Genomic DNA, 14411 nt, shown 5'->3' on the forward strand with positions numbered 1-14411 from the left:
ATTGCAGATCTCATATTATTAAGTATCTGTGTATTTGGGGTAACGTTACATCCAAAATAATTTGTTCGAGGTGCTTTTTTCAGAGCCGTTGCAAAATAACAGTTATCAGAGTTAATTTATGGGGGAAAGGTAAAGAACTTAACCGACAGACGATGGGTATATTGACAGTACGCATACACGGCAGACCTGACTGGGCTCGGCAGACGAAACAAAGTCGCGGACAGGAGGCGGAGAAGCGAGCGCGTGACGTCACCGAACGCGCCCTGCCGTTGGCGGCTCGCGCGTGACGTCACAGAACGTGCCCTGCCGTTGGCGGCGCGCGCCGGAGTTTGAAGGCGGCGGGCGGCGATGGTGAAGGTGAGGCGCGCGGTCCCACGCGAGAGCCTGCGCGCCGTCTTCAGGCGGCAGGCGCCGCAGCTCCGGCTCAGCAAGGACGTCCACGTGATGGTGAGGCCGCCGGGCCCAAAGGTCCCTCCGCAGTGACAGGGAGAGCAGAGGGTGCAGAGTCTGCTGGGGGGGGGGGGGGTGAGGAGGGGTTGGCGAAAAAGGAGAGGGGAGAAGATCCAAGTTCTACTCCAGAATGCAAAAAAAAACCCATTGTGAATGCTCCCTGTGAGGGAGTGTGGTGTTAGTGGGATGCCCTGTCTATAAGACTAGGCCTGTTCCCTCACGGAAACAAATAGTTCTAAGTGCTGTAATACTTTTGAGGACATATCATATGATATTGCTATCACGTGATAGGTGCCTGTTGTGCTATCACAGTAGACACATTTGCTTTTTACCGCTACTTCTAATGTCTTAAGATTGTGGACTTCCAGGAAGGGTAAGACAAAGGAACACATACCACTCCTGGTAGAGGGATTAGAAGTGGAGAGAGTGAGCAGTTTCAAGTTCCTGGGTGTCAGGATCTCTGAGGAGCTAACATGGTCCCAACATATCGATGTATTTATTAAGAAGGCAAGACAGCGACTATATATCGTGAAATTTGTTCACTTTACGGCAGCACTACAATGCAATACATGATGTATATAGAAAAAAACATTACACTATATGTTTATATTAAATAGTTAAATAAGTAGTGCAAAAACAAACTAAAAATTTGTGAGATGGTGGACAAGTGTCCATTCAGAAATTGAATGGCAGAGGGGAAGAAGCTGTTCCTGAATTGCTGAGTGTGTCCTTTCAGGCTTCTGTACCTCCTTCATGATGGCAACAACGAGAAGAGGACATGTCCTGGGTAATGGGAGTCGTTAATGATGGACAGACTCTGCCTTCCTGAGGCACCGCTCTTTGAAGCTGTCTTGGATACAATGGACAGTAGTACCCATGATGGAGCTGACTAATTTTAAGCTTTCTGCAACTTCTATCTTGTGCAGTTGTGCCCTCCCCCATACCAAATGGTGATGTAGCCAGTCAGAATGCTCTCTCCATGATACTTCTGTAGAAGTTTGAGTGTTTTAGGTGACAAACTAAATCTCTTCAAACTCCTAATGGAGCATAGCACTGTCTTGCTTTCTTTATAACTACGTTACCGTAATATGTTGAAACCAGATTAGGTCCTTGGAGATAGTGACAAGCAGGAACATGAAATTGCATACTTTCTCTACTTCTGATCCCTCTATGAGGATTTATCTTTTCTGAAGTCCACAGCCCATTCCTTGGACTCGCTAACGTTAAGTGAAAGGTTGTTGTTATGACACCACTCAACTAGCTGGTGTATCTTGCTCCTATATGCCCTTGTCACCATCTGAGATTCTGCCAACAGTGGTTCGATCATAAGTAAGTTTATAGATGGCATTTAAGCCACAGTTGTGGGTATTGAGAGTGGAGCAGTGGGCTAAGCACGCATCCCTGTGGTGATTGTCAATGAGATGCTGTTTCCAGTCGGCACAGCTTGTGATCTTCCAGTTTGGAAGCCAAGGATCCAGTTACAGATCCTTGTCCTGGCCTAATCACAGGACAACTTACAATGGTCAATTAACCTGTCAACCGGTATGTCTATGGACTGGGAGGACAGCACCCAAAGGAAACCCACGAGCAAATTCAAGTCAAGTCAAGTCACTTTTTATTGTCATTTCAACCACAACTGGTGGTACAGTACACAGTAAAAACAAGACTTTTTCAGAACCAAGGTACTATATGAAACAGTACAAAAACTGCACTGAAGTACGTAAAAACACAGAGAAAAAAAACTTCACTGGACTGCAGACCTACCTAGGACTGCATAAAGTGTACAAAACAGTGCAGGCATTTCAATAAATGATAAGCAAGACAATAGGCACAGTAGAGGGCAGTAAGTTGGTGTCAATCCAGGCTCTGGGTATTGAGGAGTCTGATGGCTTGGGGGAAGAAACTGTTACATAGTCTGGTCGTGAGAGCCTGAATGCTTCAGTGCCTTTTCCCAGATGGCAGGAGGGAGAAGAGTTTGTATGAGGGGTGCGTGGGGTCCTTCATAATGCTGTTTCCTTTGTGGATGCAGCGTGTAGTGTAAATGTCTGTAATGGCAGGAAGAGACACCCTGATGATCATCTCTGCTGACCTCACTATCTGCTGCAGGGTCTTGCAATCTGAGACAGTGCAATTTCCGAACCAGGCAGTGATGCAGTTGCTCAGAATGCTTCCAATACAAACTTTCTAGAATGTTGTGAGGATGGGGGGGGGGGGGGGGGGGGTGGGAGATGGACTTTCCTCAGCCTTCGCAGAAAGTAGAGATGTTGCTGGGCTTTCTTTGCTATGGAGCTGGTGTTGAGGGACCAGGTGAGATTCTCCACCAGGTGACCACCAAGAAATTTGGTGCTCTTAACGATCCCCACTGAGAAGCCATTGATGTTCATCGGAGAGTGGTAGCTCCGTGCCCTCCTGAAGTCAACAACCATCTCTTTTGTTCACATTTAGAGACAGGTTGTTGACTCTGCACTGGTCCGTTAGCCGCTGCACCTCCTCTCTGTATGCTGACTCGTCGTTCTTGCTGATGACACCCACCACGGTTGTGTCATCGGCGAACTTTATTATGTGGTTCAAGCTGTGTGTTGCAGCACAGTTGTGGGTCAGCAGAGTGAACAGTAATGGACTGAGCATACAGCCCTGGCGGGCCCCTGTTCTTAGTGTGATGGTGTTGGAGAAGTTGCCTCTGATCCGGACTGGCTGAGGTCTTCCAGTCAGGAAGTCTAATATCCAGTTGCAGAGGGAGGTGTTCAGGCCAGTAGGCTCAGCTATCCATACAGTTTCTGAGGAATGATTGTGTTGAATGCTGAACTGAACTCCTCATAGACAGTGACGGGAAATGAACCCAGATGGCTGGTCCTGTAAAGTGTTGGGATAACCACCTATGAAGTATTTTTAAAAATTAGTTGTAGAATATTTAATTTTAATTTAAAACAATTTGGTTAAGTGCATATTAAATTTGCAGTGGTAAAAAACAAAAATGCTATCTCAGATTTTAATGAAGTTCAGCATCACCATACAGATTAATGGTTGACAAATATGCCAACCACAGCAGCAATAAAATTGAGGTAGCAGTTTTTTGGTCCATGAACTTAATTGGGTCAGACATTGACCCTGTGGTGTGTAATCATGTGAGTTATGAACGCCCAGACCTATGAGAACTAACTTCCTTTTGAAGCGTTGACAAAAGTTGACTATAAAAAATATTGGTGCTCTGTATTTTATTTTCTATCAATGACCACTTTGGATTTTGACCACTGCTTGAACACAACCTCTGTTATTAGCAGAGAGATTCTAATTTCAAAATTATGATTCATACTACTTGTTCTGAGATGGTAATTAAAAGTTCCTAGGGAAATTCAGGAAGTTCAGGGGAAACTGTCAATTTTGTATAGCCCAGAGTTGTTTGGGTGGGTTTAAACTAATTTGGCGGAAGGATAGGAACAGGAGTGATAATGCAGAAGATAAGGTAGTTGGTTTACAAACAAAGGCAATGTGCAATGAGACTCCAAGCAAGGAGAAGCTGATTATAGGGCAAAATTGCAGTCAACAGGATCATTTGCAATGAAAAAGGTGAATAAAATTGAAAAAGGTGAATGTAGCACTAAAGGTGTTGTATTTGAAATCAGTATGCGGAATAAGGTTGACGAACTTGCCTCACAGTTAAGGCTGAATTATACTTGTGTGTACAGGCTACGCCATAGCCCTGATTTTCACTTCTATGTAGCTCTACGCTGTAGTTGCTACTTAACCATGTTGGTGTGCACCAAAATGCTAGTTGGCGGTGGGGTTTCTATGCCACTGTTTTTGAGTACTTAGTGAGAGACATGGATGAGGAAATACATTTCAAACATTTTCGCATGTTGGCAGATAGATTTGACGATTTGGTTAATCTATTTCACATCGGTGTACAGACATGGTGGAGAAGAAGCAACCAGAAATGCATAGGAGGAAATGCGATGCTACCAAGCGGACCAATCACAGTTGTTGTGGTTTGTGTCACCACAACGCGTGAGTTACAGAGGCATGAAAGAGGCGTTGGCCAGAATTGGAAAAGAACACTGGCAGGGATGATGGCAGAGCAGCAATGGCTGGAATTTCCGGAAGCAATTCTGAAGGCCCAGTATACGTACATCCCCAAGAGGAAGAAGTATTCTAAAGGCAAGATGACACAACCATGGTTAACAAGGGAAGTCAAAAAAATTAGTAGGAAGCTAGAAGATTGAGAAGCTTTTAAATACCAATAGAAGCAACTAAAAAGTCATTAAGAAGGTAAAAGTGGAATACAAAAGTAAGCAAGCCAATAATATTAAAGAGGATACCAAAAGTTTCTTCAGATACCTATAAAAGACAGGCGAGTAGCTATTGGACTGCTGGAAAATGATGCAGGACAAGTAGTAATAGGGGACAACAAAATGGCAGATGAGTAAGTATTTTGTATTGTTCTTCACTGTGGAAGACACTAATAGTACAGTGGAAGTTCCAGATGTCAAGGATCATGAAGTGTGAAGTTATCGTTACTAGAGAGAAAGTTCTTGGGAAACTGAAAGGTCTGAAGGTAAATGTCACCTGGACCAGATTGTATACATGTCAGGGTTCTGAAAGAGCTAGCTAAAGAGATCATGCAGGCATTAGTAATGATCTTTCAAGAATCACTAAATTCTGGAGTGGTTCCGCAAGACTGGAAAATTACAAATGTCATTCCACTCTTCAAATAGGGAGAAAGGCAGAAGAAAGGAAATTATGGGCCAGTTAGTCTGACCTCAGTGGTTGGGAAGATGCTGGAGTCAGTTGTTAAGGATGTGGTTTCGGGTACCTGGAAGCACATGATAAAATAGGCTGTAGTCAGCATGTTTTTCTCAAAGGAAAATTTTGCCTGGCAAATCTGTTGGAATACTTTGAAGAAATAAAGCAATATAGACAAAGGCGAATCAATTGATGTTGTGTACTTGGATTTTCAGAAGGCCTTTGACAAGGTGCTACACATGAGGCTACTTAACCAGCTGTGAGCCCATTGGTATTACAGGAAAGATTCTGTCATGGACAAATCAGTGGCTTATTGGCAGGAGGCAAAGAGTGGGAATAAGGGGAGCCTTTTCTGGATGGCTGCTGGTGACAAGTGATATTCCACAGGGGTCTGTGTTGGGATCAATTCTCCTTACGTCCTATATCAATGATTTGGATGACAGAATTGATGGTTTTGTTGCAAAGTTTGCAGACAATATGAATATTGGTGGAGGAAAAGTAATTTTGAGGAAATAGGGAGGCTATAGGACTTAGATTGGGAGAATGAGCAAAGAAGTGGCAAATGAAATTGTCATGCACTTTAGTAGAAGAAATGAAAGCGTTGATTTTCTAAATTGGGAGAAAATACAAAAATCTGAGGCGCAAAGGGATTTAGGAATCCTTGTGCAGGATTCCTTAAAATTTAACTTGCTGGTTGAGTCTACAGTGTGGAAGGCAATATGATGGTAGCATTCATTTCAAGAGGGCTAGAATATAATGTTGAAGGATGTAATGTTGAAACTTTATAAACCACTGGTGAGGCCTCACAGAGTATTGTGTGCAGTCTTGGGCCCTGTATTGTAGAAAGGATTTGCTGAAACTGGAGAGTGTTGAAAGGTTCTCAAAAATGGTTCCAGGGTTAAATGACTTGTAATATGAAGAGTGTTTGATGGCTCTGGGCTGGTAGTCAATGGAATTTAGAAGAATGATGGGTGACTTCATTGAAACCTATTGAATGGGGAAAGGTCTTGATAGAATGGATGTAGAGAGGGTGTTTCCTATGGTGGGAGTGTCGAACACCAGAGGACACAGCCTCAAGTTAGAGGTCTGTCCCTGTAGAACGGAGTTGAGGAATTTCTTCAGCCAGAGAGTGGTGGAGGCCAAGTCTTTATGTATATTTAAGGCAGAAGTTGACAGATTCTTGATTGGTCAGGGCATGAAGGGATACATGGGTGGGGGGGGAATGCAGGAGATTGGGGCTACGAGGAAAAATGAATCAACTATGATGAAATGGCAGAGCACTCTGGAGGCCAAATTGTCTAATTTTGCTCCTATATATTATGGTCTTGTGTATGTCCTCTTACTGAAAATGACTTGGGAGTGTTTAAAGACTATAATATGGAGACTGGTACCAAAAAGAATGGAATTACATTGGTGAAATTTTCCCCAAGAAATGCACTGCAAATGCGATGAGAGTGGAGTGGTTGGTTGTTGTGGGCCTGCTCCTAAAGAAAATGAAAGTTAATTTTTTTCTCTAAGTATATATCTATATATTACCATGTGCTGCCTAGATTCATTTTCTTGTTGGCATTTACAGGAAAATAAGGTAATACAATAGCATTTTAAACTATATATACATAAAGAAAGACCGACAAACAACCAATGTGCTAGAAATGATAAATTGTGCAAATAAAAACAAATATTGAGAACATGAGTTGTAGAATCCTTGAAAGTGAGTCTGTAGGTTGTGGAATCAGTTGTGGTAAATGAAGTTATTCACACCAGTTCAGGAACCCGCTGGTAAGGGTAATACCCATTCCTGAATTTGGTGGTGTGGGACCTAAGGCTTCCGTACCTCGTTCCTGATGGTAATGGTGTGAAGAGGGCATCGCCTAGATCGGGGGTCGGCAACCTACGGCTCCCGAGCCATTTGTGGCTCTTTCACCTCTGTGCTGCGGCTCCCTGTGGCTTTGGGAAATAATTGGTCAGTATTTAATTAAAATGTATTTTATGTTAGTTTGTTAGCTTTTGAAATGTAATTCTAAATTTGAAGATTATGGTGATCTTGTACAATCTAAGTGTGGCGACACATTTCCTCACAATTAGCCAGCATTCCGGCTAAGGGAGATAGCCTACGGGGGTTTGTGAGTACGCGTCTTTTGCAGCATCCGCGCCCACGGGGATGGGTTGAGGGAGGCTTAAAAGCAAGGCTGTTTAGTTCGAATAAAGTTACCTTTGACTGCAGTCTTTATTTTAGCGCTGCGTGTAGCGCTACACCGCTACAACGTGTTTTTTATCGCTATTAATATACATCACCACAGCCAATGCCTGACACCCGCCAGTGCGCGCTTTCTTTTAATTCTTCGATCCAAGGTAGGCTGCCTATGTAGTAACCTTCAACCCAACGTCTTTTTTTCGGAGTTCAAAATGTTTTTGTTGCATGCAGAAATGTAATTTCGTTTTCTCTGCAGGAGTTCATCAATTTCAAAAATGCAACACATTATAGTTTGTTTATACATAGCATAAAGGCAAAAAAAAACACGTTGTATGCAGTGTTATTTCATTTTGTGGCTCCCAGTGTTTTCTTTTCTGTGGGAAATGGGTCCATATTGGCTCTTTTAGTGGTAAACGTTGCCGACCCCTGGCCTAGATGATGGGGTCCTTGATGATGGATGCTACTTTGTTGTTGCACCACTTAATGTAAATGCACTCAATGGTGGGAGGTGGCTTTGTCTGTGACAGACTGGGTTATCCACCAGTTTCTTCAGGCTTCGGGCAAAGGTGTTTCCTACCAGGGTGTGATGCAATTAATTAGGATACTCTCCATTGTGTTTCTATAGAAGTTTGACAAAGCTTTGGCAGAATCTACACAAACTTTTAAGAAATTAGAGGCACTGGCATGCCATTTTTCGATTGGCACTAATGTGCTAGTCTCAGCATAGATTTTCTGATAACACCGAGGAGTTTAAAGCTATAGACCCTCTGTACCTCCGATCCCCTAATGAGGACTGCTGCATGGATTTCTGGCTTCTTCCTCATGTAGTTGATAATCAGCTCTTTGGTTTTGTTAACATTGAGTGAGAGGTGAGAGACACAGGTAATCAGGTTTAGCAAGTTTAACAAAATTAGCAAACAGGCCAATAGATTTAGAGAGAAACTAACAGAACCAGGGGTTCTTGGAGACTTAATGCATCTAATCATCAGCTTCAGTAATAGACACAGTTGTAGGTAGAGCAAAAGGATGAGTGAAAGACTCAGAATCCTTTATAGTACTTTCTTATGCTGGTAACTACAGATGCTGGAATCTGGAGCAACAAACAATCTGAAAAAACACAGCATCTGTTGGGAGGAAAGGAATTGTTGATACTCCAGGTTTAAACACTGCATCAACCTTTCTCAAGCTGGTTGATAGTGTTTCCTTTTGTGAAGTGGTGATAATTAATCATTTACTCAAATGTTTTCTCATATTTCATTTTATTTTAAAGCTTTGGCGATATGTTCCACTGATTTCTTTTATCCCAGTATTGTTTTCTTTCGTGCTATGGTTAGAAGCAGTAAAAACTTTGTGAAACTTGTTTACAGAAGAACATTTAAGATCTTTCAGGTTGCTTCTGTCATTTCAGATGGCAAAAATTACTGCACCAATCGCCCAAAGACTTAAATTATCTCGATTTGTGTATGGATAGAATAATGATAGTATAAATGGTATTTTTAAAAAAATGCAAAAAGAGCACTTGATGGTATGTATAATTAATCCTAATTGCTGTATTTGCTTTGAGTTTATATCAGTGTAAAAAGTCTTGTCTGGTTCTTATCTGTTTCAAGGCTCTATATTGGCATGTATTACATGGTGTCAGAAATGAAATCTCATTCAGGGTGTTTCATCAAAAGCTACAGACGGTAACGCAGTGGTTAGAACAAAGCTTAACAGTACCAGCGAAATGGGTTCAATTCCAGCCGCTGCCTGTAAGGAATTTGTACATTCTTCCTGTGACCGTGTGAGTTTATTTTATCTCTGTGCTCTGGTTTGCTCCACATTCCAAAGACATACCGGTTGGTATGTTAATTGGTCATTGTAAATTGTACTGTGATTAGGCTCAGATATTAAATCTGGGGATTATTGGGTGGCGCAGCTCAAAGGCTCTGAATATTATACTTCAGGGCCTCTTAATCAAATTGATATTGCTGTGCTGGTCTTGCAGGTTGAATTAGAAAAATGTCTTTTAAGTATAGCCTTCTGTATACAGTAAATTTGTCTAATTTCAAATTTGTTCTAGTGTAATTTCAAATTTAATATGTTGTGCATTACATTTGGCATTGAGTCCATGTGTTTGTCAATAGGCTGAGATGAAAATAAAACTTCCAGCCTCTTTATTGTTATGTAAATTGAACTAAATATTCTAATATACCTCCGGTTTTATATGTCTTGCCCTATTATCCTCTTTGCTGTGAACCCTTTTCATTATTACTTTTTCATGTTTTCCATCTTAGTTTGTACACTTTTGTTGTTCTACTCATCCTTCCTTTCCCTCTAGTTCTACCCTTTCTTGGATTGATTCAAGTCTATCATCTGTTCAGAGTTCTTATAATGTTTAATTGCCTCTAAAGCTACAAAGATAATTTATTTGACTGTTTCAGTAGTGCTGACCATGCAAATTGCTTGGTTCTGGACAGAATGTTTCTACTTTGTCCTCTTCCCTTCAGCCCCTGTACTGTTAAATAATGATATCTAATGCTGAGAAAAAGTATTCTTTTATTTGAATTGTAGGTCCATTTAAACTGTCTCTTGTTCCTACAACGTTTGGCGCAAGAGGCAAGAATTAAAGCTGTTGAAGCGAAATGTTCTGCAATTCAACCAAACCATATCCTAGATGTGGCAAAGGTAAAAATTATATTCAGTACTAATGTGGTCTTTTTTTTTGATTTTAGAAATTTTGTATATTAAAAATCCAGTGAACATCGATTTTAGTGGTGCAACATTATAATTTTCAGAAATCCTAAGTGTTATCAGTAAAATGTATTCTTGTTAGCAATATTTCGATAATGGAAAAGATGAAACATTTGTCATGCTGTTGAGATGGTTGAGAAAACCATAGTCTTTAGGAAGATATCAATGAAGTAGTTAGATGGGTGAAAAAGTAGCAAATCATTCAGTCTAGCAGTGTGTGGCAAGAACAAATAAAGTAAGAAAGTATGCAATAAATGAGCCATGTATCATTGAGAGATTGAGGGGCTTTCAAGTGTAAATCTGTAGATCCCTTAAACTAACAGAACAGGTAGATGAGTTATATGCAGCATTGAAACATGGGATATAAGAGCAGTGGGATCATGATAGATGATTTGACACAAATTAGGACAGGTGTTACAAATGAGGAGCAACTCTGATGGGCAGAAGGGTACAGAATCGCCAATGCCCCTCCCCCTTTGAGAATCGCAAACTCGCTATTATTTCGGGTCTGATACTCAGGAAATGAGAGAGATACACAGCATGTCAGTAATGAGAGAGAGACGCAGGATAACAGAAAAGGCAGTTGTTATTGACAACGCAGGAATACGCAAAAGTGGAATGTCTCCTTCTAACAAAAGCAGAACGGAACCACTGATTACTGCTATTGTCTCTTGGAGAAGGAATTGTGTATTGAGTACTGTACTATTCATTAAAACCCCTCAGGGGGCAGCCAGAGTGGTCTGGTTGAGGGATTGCATCATCCCAACCTGATTGACATCTGAGTAGGGATAAAAGTAGGGTCTGGGGAACACCCCTCAGACGCACCAGGAGAGACGCTACGAGACTAGTGGGGGCTTGTGTGTGTGTCCACACTTGCCTGGGTGACGAGTCCTCCACGGAACGGTCTAGCTAAAGGACGGATACGAATCAAGATCGTAAAAGGAAAGTCGGCAAGATTTTTTTTTCTCTCTCCAACAATTGCAACACAGTGGTCAACAACGGCTGCAGCCTGTATGAACTGCACTGAACTTTAGATTTCCATCGGACAATTCATTATCCCCTAGACAACGATAGAGCTTATTTCTTATTAGTTGTTATTATACCCGCACTTTTAGGTTTAGTATTGATGATGTATATTATCTGTATATTTGCATTGATATTACTTTTGTGTATTTTTACTAATAAATACTGTTAAAAATAGTATCATCAGACTTCAACGGATACTCCTATCTTTGCTGGTAAGACACCCAGTTACGGGGTTTGTAACACAGGATACTATACTATCTGGTCATTATTTTAGTAATCTGTTCTTGAATTAATTACACATCTCAATCTCAAATGTTGCCTAACAAATTTTGTTTTTATAGTGTTATTTATAGGGTGGAAGAGAAAACTTAGGCAAAATTTAGTGATTGTTTTAAGTATTTGCTACAGGATTTGGGTGAGGTATTTTGTACTTTTAGGCAAAGAAGCTTGAAAGGCCATTTATTAATATATGTTCCAATGAGGGAATGGTATAGGCTGTATGTTGTAAATTGCTGCTACTCTCATCTGCTGCTGTAGTTGTAATAGTGGCAGTGATACATTCCTGTCCTACAATGGCAGAGTCTGTGCAATTTATCTGAATCTGGAAATACAGTCTAGTTCAGTTCATTCTCACAATGCTAAAAACAAGACTGAAATACTTGGAATTGTCTTCATCCAGAAGTGCTGAATAGGTGATCCAGCTATTCCTTTGACTCTTTATGATAGAATTTATTTACTTAATTATGGATGGAATAAATAAAGACCTTTTCAGGGACTATTGTATTTGATGAATTAGTAAAGCAAAGGCAGAGCATGCTCTAGGTATGAGGTTTCATTTGCTGGCTAAGCACAGAGAACACAAGGCAACACTACTTTCACTTTTACCAAAATGTGTATAATTTGTATTTTTGAAAATAGGACTAAATTTGACTATTTTACTGAAGTGGACTGGAATTTATTTGAGTACTCAAGGTTATTAATGAAATTATTAAACCTTTTGCCTTGAAGATGGTGATTCAGATATAAATCTCAAAAGCACTGTGTTGAAACACCAGCTTAATCAAATTTTAAATGTAGGCACATTCTTTGATAGGAATGCCTTTTTAGGAAGTGATGGAGGAAATGTGAAAATCTAAGTTGAAGTAATGTTTTTCATTTGTGAATCACAATAATTGCACTTCTGATCTCCCTTTCAAGATAATCAGGTAGATCATTTTTGGTAGATTAGTTTTAAGATGTTAAACAAAACAATGTTTATAAAAGTGTATTTTTTTCTGATTTAAAATATGCATCTACCTTGTATACACAATTCCAAGCAGTTATAATTCTTCTTTGATGGTTTTCTAACTACATAAAATTTATTTTCTTGTAGAAATATTTGTTGTGACCTTCTGAGTTAAGACATGACAACCTGCTCTCAGTTCATTGTGTTCAAAGCTTAAGATAGATCATAAAACATGCTGAACCACTGAAAAAATGTTTCTCTTTTGAATTTGCAGACTGTTTTGAAGAAGAGCAGAGGCTGAAAGGAAACTGTGCACGTTATATTTTTTGTATTTAATGAATATGATAAATCAATGATATCTTAAAATACTGAACTGCATGTAGTCTAGAAAATATACTAAATTTTGAAGAGACAAAAGATCCTTGCTAAAATCGTGCTACATGTGATATTTTGTTTTGGTATGATATTTCATTGGTACATTTATAGTACTTTACCATGATGGGGGTGAGAAAATTAAGTACTTTCCTACAGCACATTGCAGCTTTTACAAAAGTAGCATGCATATTTTGTTAAACTGGTCATATGGATAATCCACATTTTAATCCAAGGAGTTGATTTGCTGAAGGTGTAAAGTTGTTTTGACATGTTAAATTGTATGATGGAAAATGATTTAATGATCAGTATATTTAACTTGTTCATAAATAAAAATTTTTAAAAGAAAAAATACATATTTGCTGATTTTAAAAGGCTGTACTTAATCAAGGGCTCATGGTTTCTTTATTTTTTTGCACCAATTAGTTGACTTTCAATCCAATTTGTGCTTGCTATGAAGGAGCCTTGAAAACTGCTTATGGTCATGCACAAAGAACAGTTTGACTTTACAGCAGATGTTGGTACTATATTAGGATACCTGATTTAATATCAATTGAATATACACAACATTACGTCAGTGATATGACAAAGAAAATACTATAATATTCCCTTTCCCTGTGCAAAGATCTTTTCCTGTCACAATTATACTTTATCCTCCCCACTGGAAATATTATAAAATTGGGACAGTGTTTCCCTTTTGTATTAGTAAATGTTTATTCAAGGATAAGGGAATGCCACCAGTTGTTGCTTCCCTTCCAAGAGGCATGCCATCCTGATTTGGAAATTATTCATGTATTGATCATTGTTGCTTGATATAAACCCTTAGAACTTGCTGGAAGGCATTGCTTATCACTGTCTTAAGGGCAATTAAGGAAGTATAAATATTGGCTTTGCTAGTATCATCAACATCCAAAACAAAGAAGGGTCAAGCAAAAGGGACGTTCATGATATCTCTAGCTGTTAAGTGTTGAAAATGTTTTCTGTTCCATTGCATTGTTGAAGCAAAATTGCTCCACTACAGTGTGGTTCAATCATTGCCTAAAACAAGAGTCAAAATGCAACATTTCTGAAGAAAATATTCTTGCCTGTGTCTTTTTCTAAAGTATTGAGATGTTCATGGAGCTGCTGCTTCGCACTGAGTAGCACTGTTTATCACTGAATGTGGCAGGAGTACAGAGCTTTGCTGTGATCCTTTGACTGAGAGATCATTTGACTTAAGAAAAAAATAGCAGGAGTAATCCATTCAGCTCTTCAAGCCTGCTCCATCATCCAATATAATCATCTAAGCCAATAGTATGAAGCAAAATAACCCATATGGCCCATGCTGCCTCCCAGTAAAGCAATGCAATATTCCATTCCCTTTCTACCTGCAACCTTGTATTTCATTCTCTGTCGTGTGCATGTTAAAGTTCCTTCCACGATTTTTTGCTGTTTCCCTGCATTAATAAGTTATCGAGGCTTACATTGGGAGTGGGCGTTTAGGTCTGTAGTTTTCTCTGCCATGGTGTTTCAAGTGCTCATTTAAGTATTACCTACCTGTGTAAGTACCAGTGTCCACCACACTATTTGGGTTCTGTGGCCCAGATTTTGATAATTAAGGAGAGACAGAAGAGATGGTCGATGGTCATTTCAGTGTTTTTTTTTTCCACACTTATCTGTTAATACCAATAG

The 14411-nt window shown here is 39.9% G+C and overlaps 1 protein-coding gene across 1 annotated transcript; it reads left to right on the forward strand.

The window, feature by feature from the left end:
• The first annotated feature begins 282 nt into the window (after positions 1–282).
• On the forward strand, positions 283–13094 carry cenpw (centromere protein W). Its single transcript, XM_059981514.1, has 3 exons — positions 283–447; positions 9938–10051; positions 12643–13094. Exons 1-3 carry the CDS (start codon positions 349–351, stop codon positions 12667–12669), a joined length of 240 nt encoding a protein of 79 aa, XP_059837497.1. The 5' UTR covers positions 283–348; the 3' UTR covers positions 12670–13094.
• The last annotated feature ends 1317 nt before the right edge of the window (positions 13095–14411 follow it).

The sequence above is a fragment of the Hypanus sabinus genome, chromosome 10 (assembly GCF_030144855.1).
Source record: "Hypanus sabinus isolate sHypSab1 chromosome 10, sHypSab1.hap1, whole genome shotgun sequence".
In the NCBI taxonomy this organism is placed as follows: domain Eukaryota; kingdom Metazoa; phylum Chordata; class Chondrichthyes; order Myliobatiformes; family Dasyatidae; genus Hypanus; species Hypanus sabinus.